This window comes from Neovison vison, chromosome 8 (assembly GCF_020171115.1).
Source record: "Neovison vison isolate M4711 chromosome 8, ASM_NN_V1, whole genome shotgun sequence".
NCBI lineage: Eukaryota > Metazoa > Chordata > Mammalia > Carnivora > Mustelidae > Neogale > Neogale vison.
Genome location: NC_058098.1, coordinates 53527497 through 53549622, shown reverse-complemented (window position 1 = coordinate 53549622; position 22126 = coordinate 53527497). Strand labels below are relative to the sequence as shown.

General features: G+C 38.1%; 1 protein-coding gene across 4 annotated transcripts in view; it reads right to left on the bottom strand.

The window, feature by feature from the left end:
* The window catches only part of PLEKHH2 (pleckstrin homology, MyTH4 and FERM domain containing H2), a 119644-nt gene that overhangs the window by 23710 nt on the left and 73808 nt on the right, over positions 1–22126 (bottom strand). For all 4 annotated transcript variants that reach the window (XM_044263607.1, XM_044263609.1, XM_044263608.1 and 1 more), the window contains exons 16-23: positions 21407–21487; positions 17345–17524; positions 12927–13035; positions 11944–12056; positions 6374–6553; positions 4404–4501; positions 2097–2274; positions 626–781 (exon numbers count right to left, since the gene is read on the bottom strand). In XM_044263607.1, coding sequence (XP_044119542.1) covers positions 626–781; positions 2097–2274; positions 4404–4501; positions 6374–6553; positions 11944–12056; positions 12927–13035; positions 17345–17524; positions 21407–21487 — 1095 coding nt within the window. The remainder of the gene's footprint in view (positions 1–625; positions 782–2096; positions 2275–4403; positions 4502–6373; positions 6554–11943; positions 12057–12926; positions 13036–17344; positions 17525–21406; positions 21488–22126) is intronic.

Here is a 22126-nt window from a genome sequence, read left to right as displayed (position 1 = left end):
AAAAATCTTCCAGTTGTCCATCTTTGTTCAAGATTTTCCTTGTGTTTGCAATTTCCTCTTTATTTCCACAGGCCCATTTTCCACCCATCCTTCGAAGTCCAGTTCAGCTCCTCCCTATTTTCCAGCACTGAACTTAATCTCTCCATCTGTGGAACATTCCCAGGACTCTTGAATCATTTATCACTTTCAATTCTGGCTTAAGTTTTTCGCGTATATGGCTGCTGTTCCCCAAAGAAAATTATAAGTTCACTGTGGACAGGGACTACTTCTGGTCCTTCTTTGCATTCCCGTCAAGGTCAAGCCCAGCTCCTACGATGGGTAAATGAGTACTGCCTAGTGAATGAATACAATAAAAACGATTCTATTAGAGTTTCCATACCTCTTCTCTTATTACCCTACTAGTGAAAGTAGTATTCCTATTATCTCTCTCCCGTCTTAACACGGAGCATGTGTGTGCGCAGATTGTGTTTAAGCATTCTATGCTTTTAGCAATTTTTTTTTTTTTATTGTACAGATTAGGTAACTTAAAATTTTTGAGACCTCCTGAACTGATTTTTTGCAAATAGCAAAAGGTAGCTTCTTGGCTGTCTGCTGGGTCTGCTTTCTTAAAAGGAGTTGGCTTCACCTTAATGTTTCCTTGAAGACAGTGCTCTAAATCCCTGCCAGAAGGATCGTCTGTGAATAATGCAAAGCCGGACTGTGTTGGCTTCCTCATTCCTGTGTCCTGGTTCAAAGTGTTCAAAAATTCTTCCACTGTGGTAGATGCATCAAATCCAACTACCTACGCAGGAATAACAAAGTTGTTTTCTTAATTAAAAACTACGTACATTTCAAACTTAAATTTCAAGAAGGATTTCGGGGGGTGGGGGAGAAACAGGGCACATTTGATGCATGATTAATGATAACATGTATTTATCCAGGTGCTTTAACTTCTCCCATACCAAAGCTCCACTGGAGAAAATTAATGTCACCTTAATTGCTAGGTTGCTGTAAGAATTCAGAAATCTTGGCTTCAGCCAACAGACATGAATTCAGAAAAACCAAAATCATGTGACAGCCATAAACATCTTGCAGAGATGTCATGCCTAGCCATTAAAAGCAAAGCAAGAACTACAGTACAATATGCAATCTTTAAGCTAATGGAAAAAAGTAAATAAGAAATACACTTAAACAGTCATGAGGACGTAAAGAGGAGCATAGGGAACATAGTCAATAATCTTGTAATCACTTTGTATGGTGACAAATGGTAACCAGACTTATCTTTGTGATCATTTCGTAATGTATATAAATGTAGGATCACCGTGTTGTACACCTGAAAGTAGTGTTAACATTGTGTGTCAACACTTCAATTTAAAATGAATAAATAAATAAAAATAAATCATGTTTGTTTCTTTAATACGCAGTTACATATCTGAACTCTGTGATAAAAAGCTATGGCTGCAAAGATTAGCTGCCAGGTTTGGAACATGTTTGCTTCAGTTAAAAAGTGAACATCTAGGGGCGTCTGGGTGGCTTAGCCAGTTAAGTGTCTGCCTTCAGCTCAGGTCATGATCTTGGGGTCCTGGGATCGAGCCCCATGTCGGGCTCCCTGCTCTCTCTTCTGCTTTTCCCCTTGATCGTGCTCTCTCTCTTTCTCTCAAATAAATTAATAAAATCTATTAAAAAATAAGTGAACACTTAGATATGAGAGCTGGAAGACCTGGAGGAGTTTTCCCAGATAATTCCTGAGATTTGGAGACTTTGAAAACACTACACACCCATTGTACACACCCACTATCAGTAATTATTTTGTCACCTAGCAAGTGCTGGTGGGAAAGCCCTCAACCAAAGTATTTTTGATTTTCTCTATCAGAATTATAAGAGCAGTAAAACTCCCTTATTTTGCTCAATTTGGATTTCAGTGTGACTCCTTCTTAGCAAACTGTTTCAAAACTCAGCCGTTGTGTTAGAAGAGTTGATATATTTGCACGTTTATGATCACTCTCAGTTGCTAATAAAGGCAGGAGGACAGTCTTGTGTCCCTATCCCACAGAGGCGACATGTAGGATTCAAGGTGAAGCAAGCATGCTTTCAGCAGGACAGAAAGTGTAACCCACCTGATATATCCCATTCATGAAGTGCACGGGGATACTGAAGGGCAAAGAATGATGGTAAGGGTTTCGAAGAAGGGTTGAAAGAATTTCCATTCTTGAGGGTCTTGCTTCTCGATCTCCGTTTTGTTGTGTTCTTTCTACACATCGCTGGCAATAAATGGCATATTTTCCAAATTCTGTCCTATAATACACAACTTAAGATAAAGCCTAGGAATAAATTTAAGACACCTAATACATTAGGTTGGTGTACATTACCATGTCTCATGCTAATTTTGACAGTAATTCTTCTTTTTGAATAATATTAAACTGCTACACCTTTTCTCAAATCCTAGTTTCTTTACTTTTGCAACAGACTGAATTAACCTTCCGTACAAAGAACTTCTTTCTCTTTATTTCATTATTGTAGACACAAAATCAATTTATATTTAGCAGTCATTATATAGTCAATAGAGAGTAATTATATTAACAAATACAAAGGAAACAACGGTATAAAAATAGGATAGGCTAACTTAGGAAACATGATGTGGCCGAGTTCTCTTTGGAGGAACATGGCAGTTAGTGCTTGACTGCTAAACTAGGTAAGAAAATACCTTCAAACAAACAAACAAAATACACGCATTTTCCTTCTTTACCCCATAAAACATGCACTTCTTAAAAAATCTTAAGCATTAAAGAAAACCACTGGAGTAAATAAATGCAAAAACTGGACAGAGATCTTATTTGCCCTCATTTGTTATATATAATTTTTATAAAAGCAAGCTGCTAATACCTCCTAATATGTTTGTACTATAAAGTGTCTTCTAGGCAGACCTTAAAATGTCACCCTTTAGAGGTGCTTGGCTGGCTCAATCAGTAGAGCATGGGACTCTTGATCTCAGGGTTGTGAGTTCAAAACCCACGATAGGTGTAGAGATTATCTAGAAATGAAATCTTTAAAATGCCTCCCTTTGGGGCACGTGGGTGATGCATCTGCTTAAACATCTGACTCCTGGTTTCAGCTCAGGTCGTGATCTCAGGGTCATGAGATCGAGCCCTGTGTCAGGCTCTGCACTAAGCCCAGAGTCTGCTTAGTACTCTCCCTCTCCCTCTCCCCTCTCTGTGCATGCTCACTTGCTCTCTTTTCCTCTCTCTCTCAAATATATAAATCTTTAAATGCCACCCTTTGTTTAGGGGCTTTTCAGTGAGTGTAACTAAAAATGATGTGCCCTTGGGGCCCCTGACTGGCTTCGTCAGGAGAGCATGGGACTCTTGATCTCAGGATCATGAGTTTAAGCCCCATATTGAGTATAGAGATTACATAAAAATGTAAATAAATAAATAAATAAGTAAAATTGCATGACTCTGATCACGGAGCCCCCGAAATATAATACACATTGAGGAGTATTTTCCTACTATTTCAAGTTGTTTTGTGTTTCATTGCGTTTGTTTTGTTTGTTTTAGAGCCAGAGTCTATTTAAGTCCTGGAACATGAACTTGTTACACAGAATGATCGTGGTAGCCCCTGGCTGGGTGCCCTAGGTCCTACTGTTAAGAAAGCCATACTGAGTCTACGGCCATACCACCCTGAACGCGCCCGATCTCGTCTGATCTCGGAAGCTAAGCAGGGTCGGGCCTGGTTAGTACTTGGATGGGAAGAAAGCCATACTGACGCTTGGATTTTGAATGTCTTTTTGAAGGGAGTAACAATTTTGAAGCAAATCAAATACACACAGGTATAAAAGGAGGGAAGACCCTCCGGGAAGTTTTCCCACATTAAAGAATTCAATGTAGAGAAAATTATCAGGGAAAACAAAGGAAACAAAACAGTTGCTTTTACGGAATAAGCATCCACTCTTGCTAAGTCATCCACCCCTAAAATGTACAAAGACTTTTCACATAAAAATATTCTTTGCAGGGGCGCCTGGGTGGCTCAATGGGTTAAGCCACTGCCTTCAGCTCAGGTCATGGTCTCAGGGTCCTGGGATGGAGCCCCGCATCAGACTCTCTGCTCAGCAGGGAGCCTGCTTCCCCTCTGTCTCTGCCTGCCTCTCTGCCTACTTGTGATCTCTGTCAAATAAATAAACAAGAAATCTTAAAAAAAAATTCTTTGCCAGTTTTTTAAGCTCTTATTGCAGTCTTCCTGTAAGAGATTTAACACAACAAAGGAAATATTTTCCAAGCCTCACATAAAGGAGAACCAAAGGCTTCCTGCATCAACATTTGTTTCACACCTTCTCCCGCAAATGTACCTGGCAGGTTACTAAATACTTATGACTTATTGTCGACTTTCAGAGCCACGTAAACGGTTCGGCCGGCTAGTTCTCTGCACACCTGGAATCTGCATTCCTCTTTAGGTGGAGCCTGAGGAGCCACAGGAAAGGATGGTGGGGAAGGAAGAGCCCAACACAGAGAGCCAAGAGCTGCCAGCCCTGGGCAAAGAGAAGCACCACAGGTTAGACACCACCTGGCAGTCGGAGATCCAAGTGAGAGCCAGTGTGACTGATGGAGGCTGAGAGGAAAGGGATGATGAGATGGTCCTTCTCAGCCCCCACAGGTGTTTGCTTCTCCCACATAAATACTATCTGCTTAGAGTATTTATAATACATAAAAACATTCCATGTTCCATAATCCATCTAGTTGTATACCCTACTGTCTACAACTGAGGTACCCAAGGACATCACTCTCAAAAGATGAGGGGCATTGCTTTTGTCCACTTAGGTATTTACTCATTTGCTGAGATGGAAGTCATGGCTTTGAGGAAAGGCAGACTGAAAAACAGGAAAAAAATCAAATGCGCCAAACCAGAGCCAATCTACCCACACATACACACATGTATACATATCTAAACAAGGGGCAAGTATAATGATAATAGCAGAGGTTATCTCTATGTAATGGGATCATATGTGATTTTTGTTTTTCCTTTGCTCTGTTCTGTATCCTCTTTTCATCTTATTGTTTTTAATTAAGCAAGTATAACTTCAATCATTTTGCAAATGTTATATGAAAAAGGAGGGGGAAAAGGTACTGTCTCTACTCTTGAGTTACCTACAGTCTAGGAGAATTATATATTTTAACAGTAATTTACAATATAACATGGTTAATACCATGTCATAATCATTTTTTTTTTTTTTTAGTATAACCAGCGGAGGAAATAGTTAATTGTTGTAGCAGTCAGGGAAGAGTTCACAGGAGATATGTTGCCTGGGCCAACTATAAAGTCTATAGGTGGGAAGAGAGAAGGGGATCCATGGAGCAGGAGGAACAGCAGGGGCACAAGGAAGGATAACGTGCAGGCGCAGTGCGTCTAAAGAATGGGGTGTGTTTGTTCCTTCGCATATGCTGGGTGCAGGATGCATAAAACTAAGTGGAGAAGGGGGAGGCCTTTGGAGCTAGACTATGAAGGGTCCTTAATGTAAATGAAGCTTAAGCCTCCAACATCACTCTTGCACAGGCCCTCCAAGGCCAGGGAAAGGCCCTATCAACGGTGTTTACGTGATCCTGCGTTCTTTTAAAATGTGTGAAAGTAGCGTACTTACGAAAATACAACCCATCAGTAATAGCATAAGCTTCAATTGTATAAGCTTCAAGCCCCATGAAACCTGAATCCCCTGAAAGTATTATTTGCTAGACTAAGAACTTTCCAGTTTCATCCTGCAGTTTATAGGCAGTTAATAAGCAAAGATTAAAATCATTCACCGAAGAGTAAACATTCGTGGCAAAAGCCACCAGAAAATATATTCGGCTACACTAATAGTTAAAGAAATGCATCCTAAATCACTACTGGCATACCACTCTTTACCTGGAAAGAATTTAAAAGCAGAATTACATTGAACATTGTCAAAAAGATACGGAAATTCTAGAAATGGATTCAAAGAAATTCGCTGGACTTGTACACAGGGTTTAGGCTCAGAGTGGTCTACTGTGGTTGTACTTATCATAAGAAGAATGAATGGAAGAACCTAAATGTGTAGTGGTTGATCTTAATGCACCATTAATGTTTCTGAAGAATGGTGATGAATACAGGGGAAATGTTACGTCCTACAGTTTTAAAAAAGGAGCATGCACACTGCAGTTCTGGTGACATGGAAACAGTGAGTGTGCCTAAGTACATACACATACACATTTATACAGAAATATATAAATGTAGAAATAAACTGAAAGGATATACATCAAAATATTAATAGTTATTTTTCCCTTTTCATTCTTTTCACATTTTTCAAAGTCTAGATTGAATATGTATCATCCTTACAGTGAGGAAAACAACATCATTTTAAATTGCATGTGTATGTATCAGTAGATACCTGCAGCGGTCCTGGTTGATTCTGTGGCTGTCTCCGTCTTGTCTGTTTAATGAGCTGACAGCAGATTTCATTCTGGAGCTCAGGATGTGTCAGACAGATTTGCAAAGCACTCTGGGCTAGAGATACATGGTAATCAATCGCAGGGGAGTCAACTGCTGCATTTATAAAAAGCTGGCATGTCTGAATTAAACAAAAAAGGAAAGATATATTCAAGGTGAGAAATGATTAGATTTATTCTGCATGAATTATATTGATTTTCTTCATAGCAACAGTTTTTGTTTTAAAGGCTGGAATGAGACATAGTAAGATAACACTAACCGAAGCTACCTGAAGTGGCTACATTAAAATCAGACCAAGTAGATTTCAGAGCAATGAATTCTTCGAGGGATAAAGAGGATTATTTTATAATGACAATGGGGTCATTTCTGCTAGAGGACATAACAATCCCAAATGTTTACGTGCTTGGGGAGCCTGAAAGCCTCTGCCTTCAGCTCAGGTCATGATCTCAGGGTCCTGGGACCCAGCCCTGCATGGGCTCTCTGCTCAGTGGGGAGCCTGCTTCCCATCTCCTCTCTTTGCCTGCCTCTCTGCCTACTTGTGATCTCTATCAAATAAATAAATAAAATCTTAAAAAAATAAAAAACCTTTAAAAAAAATGTTTATGTGCTTTATAACACAGCTTCCAAATATATGGAGCAAAGCCTGATAGGATTGCAAGGAGAAACAGACAAACCCACAATTATAGTTGGAGATTTCAATATCCCTTTCATAATAATTGAGAGAACAAGTAGACAGAAAATTATTAAGGATTTAGAAAACTGCAATGACACTATTAACCAACTTGACCTAATTGACATTTATAGAACACCACGCAAGAGCACCATATGCATTCGTTTAAAAAGTATACAGAACATTAATGATCTGTCATCCACAAGACTATAAACTTTGTATGAACAGTGACTTTGCTTTATTTAACTTTGTATTCACTACACAGCATAGAGTGACACAGTAAATGTTTAATGAATTACTGCATTTATTTTTTTTAGAGATTTTATTTATTTGATAGAGAGAGACACAGCAAGAAAAGGAACACAAGCAGGGGGAATGAGAGAGGGAGAAGCAGGCTTCCCACAGAGGAGGGAGCCCAATGCGGAGCTCAATCCCAGGACCCCAGAATCATGACCTGAGCCGAAGGCAGATGCTTAACAACTGAGCCACCCAGGCATCCCAAATTAATGCATTTAAAATCTGATTAAATATAATATATATTAAGAAAGGTTAAAGGGAAGTGCATAAACACAAATGGTTGGCTTTAAGTACCATGTTGTTAAATACAGTAGGTAGCCTTTACCTCTTCTGAGAATAGAATATAATCAAATAAATTGCCTCTCTAATTGAAAGCACTGCACCCAAGCATTACATGAAATATACAATGAAAAAAATATTTCCACCAGTCAATTTCATCATAGTAAGGAAGTATCTATCATTATCTTATGGATGTTGAATTTGCCAAATGCCTTTTCAGCATCTATAGAGATGATGGTCTATGATAATATATAATAGTAAGAGGCACCCTAATATTTAGCCATCTTTGGTTTCCTGGAGTAATTCTCTTTCAGTCACCATTTGGTATTCTTTTAAAGTGATGCTGGGGTGCCTGGGTGGCTCAGTGGGTTAAGCCTCTGCCTTCGGCTCAGGTCGTGATCTCGGGGTCCTGGGATCGAGTCCCGCATCGGGCTCTCTGCTTGGCGGGGAGCCTGCTTCCTCCTCTCTCTCTCTGCCTGCCTCTTTGCCTACCTATGATCTTGCTCTGTCAAATAAATAAATAAAATCTTAAAAAAAAAAATAAAGTGATGCTGGTTTTTGTTTACTAAGATTTTATTAGTTTTTGCATGAAATGCTCTGTTTTATACAAGCTTTTCTGGGGTTTTGTATCAAAGCAATATTTCACAAAAAGAATCAGGTAATATGAAGACTGAGAATTGCTGCAGGGTAATCCAATGTTGGGGAGCAATAGGAGTGGGGAGATGAAAACAAAACCGGCTATGTGCTGACAACTGTGCAGCTCAATGACAAGTGCCTTGGACCTCACAATATTTTCTCTACTGTTACATAGCTTTGAAATTTTCTTTCTTTTTTCTTTAAGATTTTATTTATTTATTTGACAGACAGATCACAAGCAGGCAGAGAGAGAGGAAGGTAAGCAGGCTCCCTGCTGAGCAGAGAGCCCGATGGGGGCTCGATCCCAGGACCCTGAGATCATGACCTGAGCCGAAGGCAGAGGCTTTAACCCACTGAGCCATCCAGGCACCCCTGAAATTTTCTTTGTGTGTGTTTGTGTGTGTGTTATGTTAGTCGCCATACCATGTATCATTAGTTTTTGGTGTAGTGTTCCAAGATTTATTGTTTACGTATAACACCCAGTGCTCCACGCAATACATGCCCTCCTTAATACGTACAACCAGGCTGCTACCCTATGACTTGGCAACTGTACTACTGGATATTTACCCCAAAGATACAGATGTAGTGAAAAGAAGGGCCATATGCATCCCAATGCTCATAGCAGCAATGCCCACAATAGCTAAACTGTGGAAGAAGCCGAGATGCCTGTCAATAGACAAATGGATAAAGATGTGGTCCATACACACAATGGAATATTACTCAGCCATCAGAAAGGATGAATACCCAACTTTTGCATCAACTTGGAGAAGGCTGGAGTGGATTATGCATAAGGAATAACATAAAATTTTCTGAAATAAAAAGTAAAAAAAAACCCCAGAATTGGGGAAATTCCCTTCCTTTTCCATGCTTTTAGACATTTAAACAGGATTGAAATGATCTATTCTTATATAGTTTGGCAAATCACCCTATTTAATTTCATTCTCCATTCAATTTGGGCCATTTACACTTCATTTATTACTTCACCCAGATTTTCCAACATATCTGTATGGAATCTTTCTTGTTTGGGGTATTTGTGTATTCTACAGGAGGCTTTTTAAATTTTTAATTTATTTTTATGATTTTATTTGTTTATTTGACACAGAAAGAGAGGGAGAGGGAGAGGCAGGCAGAGGGAGACGGAGAAGCAGGCTTCCTGTTAAGCAGAGAGTCTGACTCAGGGTTTGACCCCAGGACCCCAGGATCATGACCTGAACCAAAGGCAGATGCTTAACCAACTGAGCCACCAAGTGCCCCCATTATGGTAGTTTTAAAACATGAGCAAAAATAAAGAGAACAGTGTATCGATCACACATGTATCCATTACTCAGTGTTACAATCATCAGCATTTTGCCAAACTTGTTTCATTCAAACCACCTTCCACCTTTTTTCTGGAATATCTTAATATACATCATGTTATTTTATCAATAAATAGCTCACTCTGGATCTCTAAGTGATAAAGGATTTTTCCCATGACCATCATATCATAACACCCCCAAATTAATAATAATTTATGTTATCTAATAAACAGATGATTTTTTTTTTGAGATAGAAGAAATGTAGGCAAGAAGCCAAAAGAAAGATAAAAATTGAGACTCTAAGAAACTAGGGCAAAATGAAATACCAAGGTCCTGGTGTGGATTGAAGACCTGAATCCACAAAAGGTACACAAGATTCTGAGACTGGAGGAAAGGAAGAGAAGGAAAATAAATGAAAGAATGTCTATTGGGGAGTGAGATTTGAGGCGTTCATGTCTGATGCTCTCTAATTTTCTTGATGAAATAGAAGGTAAGTTTGTTGTGAAGAACATTATTGAATAGGGAGTTTGGCGGGGGGGGTGTCACCAAAGAGAAGCAAAAGAAGAGTAAGTCAGCCCCAAAGAATAAAGACCACAGATTTATATTGACTCCAGTCCACACGTGGTTGCAAAACAAAAAAAGTGAATGGCTCAAAACAAGGATCTTAGGATGAAAAATGGGAGAATAAGAAAATAAGAGAATTTGTAGGCTAAGAGATAATGGTTATAGAAAGATATATTAGAATTGAAGCTTTTTGAACAAATGAAACAAGATGGGATCAGGGGGAAGACAAACCATAAGAGACTCTTAATTTCACAAAACAAACTGAGGGTTGTGGGGCGGGGGGTGTGGAGGGAGAGGGCAGTTGGGTTATGGACATTGGGGAAGGTATGTACTTTGGGGAGTGCTGTGAAGTGTATAAACCTGGCGATTCACAGACCTGTACCCCTGGGGCTAATAATACATTATATGTTAATAAAAAATAAAAATTATTAAAAAAAAGAATTGAAGCTTTTAGAGGTAGTATACTTATAAGGAATGGTGGGGTCAGGATATGGACATGGATAATGGGAAGGTGAAGCTGACTACAGGTGAAGCTTCCTGGCATTAAGAAGGTCGGGAGTCTTTTTTTTTTTTTTTTTAATTTATTTGATAGAGCAAAATCATAAGTAGGCAGAGAGGCAGGCAGAGAGAGAGGAGGAAGAAGACTCCCCAATGACACAGAGAGCCCGATGCAGGGCTCGATCCTAGGACCCTGGGATCATGATCTGAGCCGAAGGCAAAGGCTTTAACCCACTGAGCCACCCAGGTGCCCCAAGAAGGTCAGGAGTCTTAAGACCATGCACTGGTAAGTGAAGTGAAAATAAAGTCGTTCAACATAACAGCAAAATTTGAGGTGGAAAGAAAGAGTGTGAATTGGGAGCTAAGATCCTTAATGAGATTCAAAGAGTTACCAGAAAATGACTAATGCAGAGATGAGGGAGATAAAGAGTGATATCGTTGAATGGCAAAAGTTTCAAGTGATCAGGGATTTCCAATAGAAATTGAGTAATAAGAATTGGAGAATAGCACTGGAGAAGAGGGTGCTGACCCTGCTCCTCCAACATTGAGGGCGGTATGGTGTGAGAAATCCCTTCTTTTGAGAGGTTGAAAGGAAAATGATTCTTCTGATATTAAGGGTTTTACCCTGCTCGAACCATTCACAGTTTATTTATTTATTTTCAAAGATTTTATTTATTTATTTATTTATTTGACAGAGAGAGACACACACACACAAACAGCAAGAGAGGGAACAGAAGCAGGGGGAGTTGGAGAGGGAGAAGCAGGCTTCCCGCCAAGCAGGGAGTCTGACACGGGGCTCGATCCCAGGACCCTGGGATCATGACCTGAGCCGAAGGAGATGCACAATGACTGAGCCATCCAGGTGCCCCCCCCAATTCATAGTTTATTTAAGTAAACCCCAAATCCTCAATCAGAATGTATATTAAATTCACCTAATTTTATTTCAGTAGATTTTCTTAATAATAAAAATGATCAGTTGTGGGGGGTTGGGGAGGTAGGGATAGGGTGGCTGGGTTATGGACATTGGGGAGGGTATGTGCTATGGTGAGTGCTGTGAAATGTGTAAACATGATGATTCACAGACCTGTACCCCTGGGGCAAATAATACATTATATGTTAATAAAAATAATTTTAAAAATTTTATGATAAAAAAATGATGGTGACGATCATATTTTTAATTTTGGGGAAGAGAATGAAAGTTTACAACCTAAATTATTTACTTTTATTTTTTCCAATTAAAAATTTAACGTTTAAGCCCATATAAAGTTTTACCTTAAATAATTTAATAGCTTCTGTCTGTAGAGCTTCAGAAGGTAGTGTTGTCAGTGGGGAAATGATTCCTTCTTTGCTGTGACATAAAGTAGGGTGTCTCCATATCTGAGAAGCTAAATACACAATAAAGTGTGAACAGAAAACAGAAGAATCACTTTTTTGGCCTCCCATTAATTAGCCCTCTAGAAGTGAGCTCATTCAGGCTTAGCTCACAACCTTAATTCATACAGGTCACAAGAAGCCTTTGGCAATGTTATCTTACTTGTTTCCAGGCCATTGGGATTTTCATGTTTCTGTTTTAAATAAACTAATCTAGGAGAGCACTATCACATTGCTGAAATGTGCTAAAGATTGGTGACCCAGGTAGGAGATGCCTCTGAGAAGGAGCTGGTGAGAGACAGAGGAAGAGAAGCCAAAGTAGAGGGAGATAGAAAGGTAAAGAGAAACTTGAAGTCTTTCCTAAAATCAACATTTGTTAAATTCCTATGCTAGATACTACAAATATGATCTCTGTATTATGTATAGCATAGAATCTATATTCTCAATGGGGACACCTGAGCCATAAAAAATAATTTCAATGAACAGCAACAAATGCTATAAAAGAGTTAAGTGCACAGGGCATTGGGACATACTTTTAACGTTTATTAAGCACCTTTTATAAGCCAGAAGCTGATGTGGAGTAGGCTTGCTAGTGGGGGGTGTTCCTATGGTACGTAGGATTTTATCAGGTTAGTGAGAAATGTGAAGGAAGGGGAAATTTCAGGCAGACGGAGTAATGTGAGTGAAGATAGAAAAATTACAGGACATGGCATATCAGGGACTGATGGAGTCTAAGAACCACAGTGAGAAACCTGGCCCGTGACAAGCAAAGCCAATGAACAGATGGGTACATTAAATAAGAACTCACAAAGTAAAAACTCAATTAGGCTAAGGGAGTTGGGTCCATTTCATAAACTATAAAGCCTTATATGTTATGAACTTACAAGGTTCTCCTTCAATATTTAGCAGTTTGCAAACGAGTTGTTCAAATTCTGATCCAACATTTACATTGTTACTTCCTGCTGCAACAGTCAGATGATAAAGCCAAGTGTCCTTAAAATCAAAACACATTAATAGAGATGTTAACCAAGATAGAATTTTTGATGACTTAAAGAAAAAACAACTGTATAAACAGTAGAGAACTTTGACACTGAAAAAATTCTTTAGTTTTTAAATAATAACCCAAAGTCATCTAGTCAAACAGATCTGAAGCAAGCTCACTTGAATTATGCTCATAGTGCTTTTTCTCATTATTCACATTTTTATTGTTTTCTATAGATGTTTCTTAGAAAAGCATGATAAAATTAAGGAAGTTAATATGATGTCGAAAAACTAGGATAAATGCAACCAGTTCATATTCTTTTTTTTTAAAGATTTTATTTATTTATTTGACAGAGAGAGGTCACAAGTAGGCAGAGAGGAAGGCAGAGAGAGAGAGAAAGAGAGAGGAAAGCAGGCTCTCCGCTCAGCAGAGAGCCCGATGCCGCTCAGCAGAGAGCCCGATGCGGGACTCGATCCCAGGACCCTGGGATCATGACCTGAGCCAAAGGCAGCGGCTTAACCCACTGAGCCACCCAGGCACCCCAGTTCATATTCTTTTAAGAAACATAATAAAGTCCATCAAATTTAAAATCTGACTCTGAATACATACGAATAACACATTCAGAATACTTGGGAAATCCGGAAAATTTAAAGAAGAAAATAATACCCAGAAAGAACTTACCTCAATACAATAAAGGCCATATAAGAAAAGTCCACAGCTAATATACTCAATGGTGAAAAACTGAAAGCTTTTCCTTCAAGATGTGGAACAAAGCAAGGATGCCCTCTCTTGCTATGTCTATTCAATATAGCACTGGAAGTCCTAGCCAGAGCAATAAGGTAACAAAAAGAAATAAAAGGCATCCGAATTGGGAAGGAAGAAGTAAAATGATCTCTCTTTGCAGATGACATGATTTTATACATAGAAAACCTTAAAGGTTCCAAAAAAATACTGTTAGAACTAATAAATGAATTCAGCAAAGATGCAGGATACAAAATCAACATACATAAGTTAGTTGCATTTCTATACACTAATAATGAATTATCCAACAGGAAAATGAAGAAAATAACCCCATTTACAATGGCATCAAAAAGAATAAAATACTTAGAAATAAACCTAACAAACCAGCTGAAAGACTTGTACACCAAAAAAACTATAAAATACTGATGAAATAAATTAAAACAGACACAAATAAATGGAAAGATATTTAGTATCCATGGATTGGTAGAATTAGTATTATTAACATGTCCTCACTACCTAAAACACATCCAGATTCAGTGCAATTCCTTTAAAAATTCCATTGGAATTTTTAACAGAAATAGAAAAACCAATCCTAAGGAGCCACGAAAGATCCTGAATAGCCACAGCAATTTTGAGCAAGAACAACAAAGCTGGCAGCATCATACTTCCTGATTCAAAATATATTACGAAGCTAAATAATCAAAACAGCTTTCTATGGCATGAAAACAAACATATAGGCCAGTGGAACAGAACAGAGAGCCTGGAAAAAAAACCATGCATATATGGTCAACTTATCTTTGGCAAGACTGCCAAGAATGCATAATGGGGAAAGGATGGTCTCCTCGATAAACGGGGTTGGAAAAACCGGATATCCGTATGCAAAACAATGAAATTGAACCCTTATTTTATACCACACACAAAAATCGACTCAAAAATGGAATAAAGACTTTAACATAAGACCTGAAACAACAAAAGTCCTAGAAGAAAACATAGGGACAAAGCTTTTGGACAATGACCTTGGTGATGATGGCTTAGATTTGATACTAGAAGCACCCGCAACAAAAGTAAAAACAGAAAAGTGTAATTATACTAAACTAAAAACTTGCACAGCAAAGGAAGCAATCAATAAAATGAAAGGCAACTTATGAAATGGGAAAAAATATTTGAGAATCATTTATTTGATAAAGGGTTAATATCCAAAATATATAAGAAACTCCTACAACTCAATAGTACAGAAAACAATTAGCCCAATTAAAAAATGAGCAAAGGAAAAAGAAATGGGCAAAGGAACTGAATAGACATTTCTCTAAAGAAGACATGCAGATGTCCCACAGATACCTGAAAAGGTGTTCAACATCACTAATCACCAAGGAAATACCAATCAAAACCATAGTAAGATATCACCTCACACTCAGTAGAATGGCATGTATCAGGGGCATCTGGCTCAGTCAGTAAAGAGCATGCCTTCAGGTCATGATCCCATGGGCCCTTCATTGGGCTCCCTGCTCAGTGGGGAGTCTGCTTCTTCCCTGTTCCCCACCCCCCGCTCTTGTGCACACACACACTCTCTCAAATAAATAAATAAAACCTTCAAAAAAAGGGCTTTTACATTTAAAAAATGATAGCAAATGCTGGCAAGGATGTGGAGAAAAGGGAACACTTAGCCACTGCTAGTTGGAATGTAACTGATGCTGTCGCTGTGGAAAACATTATGGAGGCTCCACAAAAACTAAAAATAGAACCACCCTATGTTCCAGCAATTGTACATCTGGGTACATATCCAGACAAACTGAAATCAGGATCATGAAGAGATATCTGCACTCACATGTTTACCTGCAGCATTAGTCACAATAGCCAAGAACTGAAAGCAGACTAAATGTCCACTGACAGACGAATGGCTAAAGTAAATGTGGTATATACATACAATGCAATACCATACCATAAAAAAGAAAGAGTAATTTATAAAAGTTGTTTATATATAAATCTATAATATATATTATAGATTTAATATATAATAAATATAACATATAATATTAATATATAAATTATATATTATATATAAATTATACGTTACCCAGATGTAATTATAAATTAATATATTATATATAAATATATATTAATATTATGATATTAATATAATATATATTACACATATGTTTATATGTTAAAGATATAGTAGCCATCCCTGAAATATTTTATTTTTTGTATTATCCTTTTGGTTCTGCTTGTGATTTTATTCGATACAGACAAGCATTTCAGTTTTTTTTTTTTTTAATTCATTTGAGAGAGAGAGAGAACATGAGCTGGGTGGAGGGTCAGAGGGAGAGGGAGAAGCAGGCTCCTGCTGAGCAGTGAGCCCAATATGGGGCTTGATCCCAGGACCCCGGGATCCTGACCTCAGTCAAAGGCAGATGCTTAACTGAGACACCCAGGCACCCCTCAATTTTTTGTAGTTGAATATATCACCCATTTCTACTGTGATTTCTTACATTGTTTTTTCTTTTTAGAAAGTGCCTTCTGGGGCACCTGGGTGGCTCAGTGAGTTAAGCCTCTGCCTTTGACTCAGGTCATGATCTCAGGGTCCTGGGATTGAGCCCTGCATCAGGCTCTCTGCTCTGTGGGGAGCCTGCTTCCCCCTCTCTCTCTGCCTGCCTCTCTGGCTACTTGTGATCTCTCCCTCTCTCTGTCAAATTAATAAATAAAATCTTTAAAAAAATGGAAAAAAGAAAGTGCCTTCTACTCAGAGATCAGATAAAGTCTCTTTGAAAAAATAATTTCATTTAACTCTTTACATTCATTTAGAACTATTTTACTATATGTGTGAGATGAAAAACTAATGTTTTCCTAAATAGCCTATTTCCTCAGTATATAATGAGCATACCATACTATGTATTGAATAATCCATTACCTCCCCCTTAATCTGTGATGCTTCTTTTATCACAAATTAGATATATTTATTTTAAATTATATTAACTTTTATATTGTTTACTTATTACACATACATATAATACATATAATGACTCATTTTTAATTATATCTAAACCAAAATTTTGTTGGAAATGAGTAAAAAATATAAGGGGGAGGCCTTGGAGTCACCTCAAAATAGTCTAAGAGATACAGGTTTTTTTAAATAAAGATTTTATTTATTTGACAGAGAGAAAGAGATCACAAGTAGGCAGAGAGGCAGGCAGAGAACGAGGAGGAAGGAGGCTCCCCACTGAGCAGAGAGCCTGATGCAGGGCTCGATCCCAGGACCCTGAGATCATGACCTGAGCTGAAGGGAGAGGCTTAACCCACTGAGTCACCCAGCCCCGAGATACACGTTTTGAACATAAGCTCCCTTTGTCTTCTGCCTTCATGTACTAATTTCAGCCTTGAGATCACTTCTGATGAGAAGATAGAAAAATGACATGTGAACAAAGCTACTTTCAAGGGACATGAAGAATCTCTGAAAATAGAGCTGAAGGTCTTTAACAAAGTTATTTTCTTCCTGTCCCTAAAATTGATTTGATGATTATTACCAGTACTTAATGACACGAATGTACACCATTCAAAAGCAACCAGTAAGTCCCTAGGTACCTTTTCATGTTTGGATCCAATCAGGAGGTAAGTTGGACCTTGGTCTTTTGGGTGGATCACAATGGTGTAATGTGTAGATAACAGACTCCTCCCACTGGCTTCATAATCTTCATCTGAATCACAGGATCTATCAACCTCTTCAACTTTAGCCTCCCAGAGTTTGATCTGACCTAAAGGAAACTAAAGTGAATGTTAGTGATTATGAGGAAGGCACTTTTTAGATCTTTTCCCACTAAAATTTTTCATAGTCCCTTTCATGCTTACATTTAATAAAGCATATCTTAGCATATCTTTCTTTTTAAATGAATGCCTAAAGGCAGTTGGGTTATCCACATCGTTACAAAAGAGTAGCCCCAACTAAAATGCCCAATTGTAATAGAAACAAAGAGTTCAACTACTAGCCAAGAAGCTACTTCTGTGCAGATTATTCCTTACACTAAAATGACCCATTACCTAGTGAAGTAATTATGCAATTCAGTCAAAATAATCATTTTCCTCTTCCCTGCTCCCCACAGAATTCATTAGATTAAGGTACTGGATCAAAAGAATGTGTATAGACAAAGTCTCAATACTATTTCATAGAGTGACGAGGCTAGGCAGCTGATACAAAGAAGTGTGATTAACTATCACCCTAAATCCCAATGAGAAGTGTTTTGAGGGTATTTATTAACACATATATCACAAGACAATGTCATGATTCTTTCATCTTACTTTAAGAGTAAGAAAAAACTTCTTACTTCCTAAAGCTGATTTACATTGAGTTTTACCTACTTTATTGTCAAAAGCAATCCAATCTGCTGTGTTGAATATTTAGCATATTTGTTTTAAAACTTTTGCTTTAATTAAGTATATTTATTCTAGGAAAATACATGGTCTGCTTCAAATTTACAGTTTCTAAAATATTTTATCAGGTTTGCAATTGCAGTCTGAAAATGTTCGTTCTAACCTCAAGGATATTTGCCGTCACCTATTTGCATGCTCAGGTTCAGGGCTCAGTGCTTGGTTTTTTTCCCATCTACTCTCAGTCTCCAGGTGATCTCATCCAAGCTCATGGCTTTAGTACTGGCATATATCAGCTACTCTCACATTTGTAACCCCAGATTCACTTTCTCTATATAACTGTCTAATAGCATCTCAAACAACTTGCTCTGCTCAGTCTTTTCTATCTCAGTTGCTGGCAACATAATTTTTCTCTTTAGCCACAAACCCTGGCATCAATACTGACCTCCTCACTAGTCCTCAAACACACGAGGCACACTCCTGCCTCAGGCCCTTTGCACTTGCTGTTCCCTCTGCCTGCCAGGCTATTGCCTGAAATATCCACATGGCAGCTCTTTTACTTCCTTCAGACCTAATTAAAATGTCAGGTTTTACCTGAATATCTTACCTAAGCTGAATTATTATCTGTCTAATAGCTAATTAATAGTACAAATTAAATAATTTAATTAAATGTATTGTCTTGCATGGGAAACATGACTTTCCCCCATTAAATTAATAACTATTTTCTCAGTAGTCACTATGTGCAAAGCACTCTTCTGGGCACTGAAAGAAGAAAATTTACTTCTGAAGGGAAAAAAATGCAAAATTAACTTACCCACATGCTTTCAGAAAAAGAAAGGCAGGAAAACACAAGCCAAATAAATAAATAATGAATAATATGTTTTACTTATTAAATAAATAAAATTTTATTTATTGAATATATTTATAACATTATATTTATAATAATACATAGGTAGCAAGCTTTTAAAAATGGGATAAAGAAAACTAATTCTATGGTGATAATATATGACAATACTATCCTGATTAGGCATATCCAATTATATGAAAATCAAGAGTCCACGCACCCCAGCATTTAAAGATGATTATTCATTTTACCAAAGGATTTGCTAATTCACTATTCCAAAGAAACAGTAAATAGACCTAGTATTTTTACATATTTTGACTGAATAAAAAAGGACACTGATCCAGATAAAAACAAATTGTTTCCGAAATATCTATTACATGAGATGAAGTAGGTGTATCCAGATTCACGTGCATCCTCAATACCTTCCAGTGGTTAGTTATAATGGATTTCTACTTATCCATCTACATCCTTCTGACTTGTTCCTTCTGTGACCAATGTTACCCATTTTTATTACATTATTATTATTAGTGAGAATATTTAAGTTCTACTCTCTTAGCAAATTTTAAATAAAGTCCTCTTTATGAAACATATACTTATTATAGGAAATACAGAAAGATATAAGAGAAGGAAAAAATAACTTATAAATTCTTCCATTACAGATAATTATTCAACATTTTGATATAGTTCTCTTTTAAGATTTTATTTTTTTATTTTTTATTTTTATTTTTTTTATTTGACAGAGAGAAATTACAAGTAGATGGAGAGGCAGGCAGAGAGAGAGAGGGAAGCAGGCTCCCTGCTGAGCAGACAGCCCGATGCGGGACTCGATCCCAGGATCCTGAGATCATGACCTGAGCTGAAGGCAGCGGCCTAACCCACTGAGCCACCCTGGCACCCTAAGATTTTATTTTTAAGTAAGCTCTACACCCAGTGTGGGGCCTGAACTCATAACCCCAAGATCAAGAGTCACACGCTCCACCGACTGAGCCAGTCAGGCATCCCTTTCTTTGTATGGTTCTTTCCGATTTTTTTTTTTTTTCCGATTTTTTTGCTATGCTTTTTTTTTTTTTTTTACACGGATAGGCTGGCATAAGAATTAGAAATTCTCCATCCCAACCATCCTCTTCTAAAATCTCCTGGTAATTGCAGACAAGAATTTGGGAACCTTGTCAGAATCCCCTTCTCTCCAGGGTTCTCAGAGCCTGCCTCTGAGAAAACCTACACAAGGTGCGGAAGGTAAGGGTGAAGGAGAAGCTGTAACTCTCTCGAGACACCTGTAGTCTGACGCATGGGCTGATGGGAGCGTCACAGAGCTTTCTGCTAAGCTGTTGAGGACCAGCTGCCTCCGTGCTTTGGACTCAGATATCCAGTGACAGCTTCCCTGGCCTCTGTTCCCTCAACCTTTCTAAACATTATAGAACTTTTCTAAAAGTGATGGATGTTCCTAATTCTATATTAGAACTGCCAGACCTGGGATACATAGAATGTCTTCTGTTTTCCTGACTAAAATTAGTTGGGATTATACTGAATGCACGATTTTGTACTGGGCTTATCCATATTGCATTTTTATGTTAGTATCTTCCCACATGACCTCAGAGGTATTGTTTATCATAGCCGACTGTGTTAATTTCCATCCCATGAGCAATACTAATAATGGTATGCATCTTAAATACATACTGGTCAGAACTGACAATGCCATCTGAAAATGGAACAGAGAAATAATAACAGACTGACATGACCTGCATGGTCACCAGAGGAAGAAGCCTGATCTCATTAACACAATAATCAGTCACAGACCATTCTGTGGAGCTGGCATCATTTTGTGCAAGTACTTTTGGCCAATGTTGGTTCAATTTTTAGTTTCAGGAATCCAAAGGTGATGCAGAGTACCCATAATGATAACTGGGCATACATTTCACCTTTGAAAGCTATGAAGCTTTGAAAGCTTTGAAAACTTTGAAGTTTTGCCTCTGAGAGTGAAGACAACTCAAGTTCTTTTTGGGAGGAGATTCATTTAAAAATGAATATAAAGATACAAATGGGTAGAAGATGAATAGATCAGTGGATAGATAAGTGGTATCAAGGGATTTGAGGGCCTGGGATAGGGCTGGATTCTTTCCCTCCCCCAGATTTTCCTTTCCTATCTTGCTGTCTCCTTCCTTCAACCTTACCTAGTCTGTTAGAACCTGGAAAAATATGAGAAATTGACAGCTGGGAGTGGGGAAGGCTTCTCTTTTAAGACCAAGATGCATTTCTTAAAAATTGCTAAGACTTCTAATTAAGAATCAAGACCCCTGTAGGTATGTGATTACCTCAGTAATAAATTTAATGCAAGACTGCAACCTTATCAAAAATTCTAAAGTTTTAGCTAGTAGTGGAAGCGTGAAAGAGAACACTGAGCTAAAACCAACATTAGCTTATTAAAAATACATACGTACCTTATCTTCTTGACTACGAAAATAATATAATGTTTTTCCTATAAGTGTACACCAGACTCTCTTGGAGTAGCCATGCTTTACCTGAAATCACATTTCAAAGAATTACAAATGTAGCTCAGAACTTGGACATGTTTAAGTATAGCATATGCACTCTGCCAGAAACTCTGTATGTATCCAGTTTGTTCAAGGTTAAGTGATATTCCAAGTAGACTGTGCAAATGTGGTTTAAGATTGACCTGTTCTAGCAGTACCAGGGCAAGTCTGGCTTTGGTGTTCACCACTTAACGCTTAAAAAATGTTTGCTGTATGTCAAGGACTATGCCTAGGCCTGAGAATTCAGAGGCAGATAAAACAAAATGTGTATTTTATAAGTAAGTGCATTTCATAGCTACTGTATTTTCTAGGTTTTCAGTAACCTTGTGGCTCTCTGGGTTAACCCCTAATAATGTTAGAAAGAGAAGATTAAAACCTACAAAATCTAGTGCTTTCCCCTATGTTAAAGATCCACTCATTAAAAACATTTGGTGCCTCCTCTAGAAGGATTCATACACAACAAGAAAATAATATTAATATAATAACTACAGGGGCGCCTGGATGGCTCAGTGGGTTAAGCCACTGCCTTCGGCTCAGGTCATGATCTCAGGGTCCTGGGATCGAGTCCTGCATCGGGCTCTCTGCTCAGCAGGGGGCCCGTTTCCCCCTCTCTCTCTGCCTACTCGT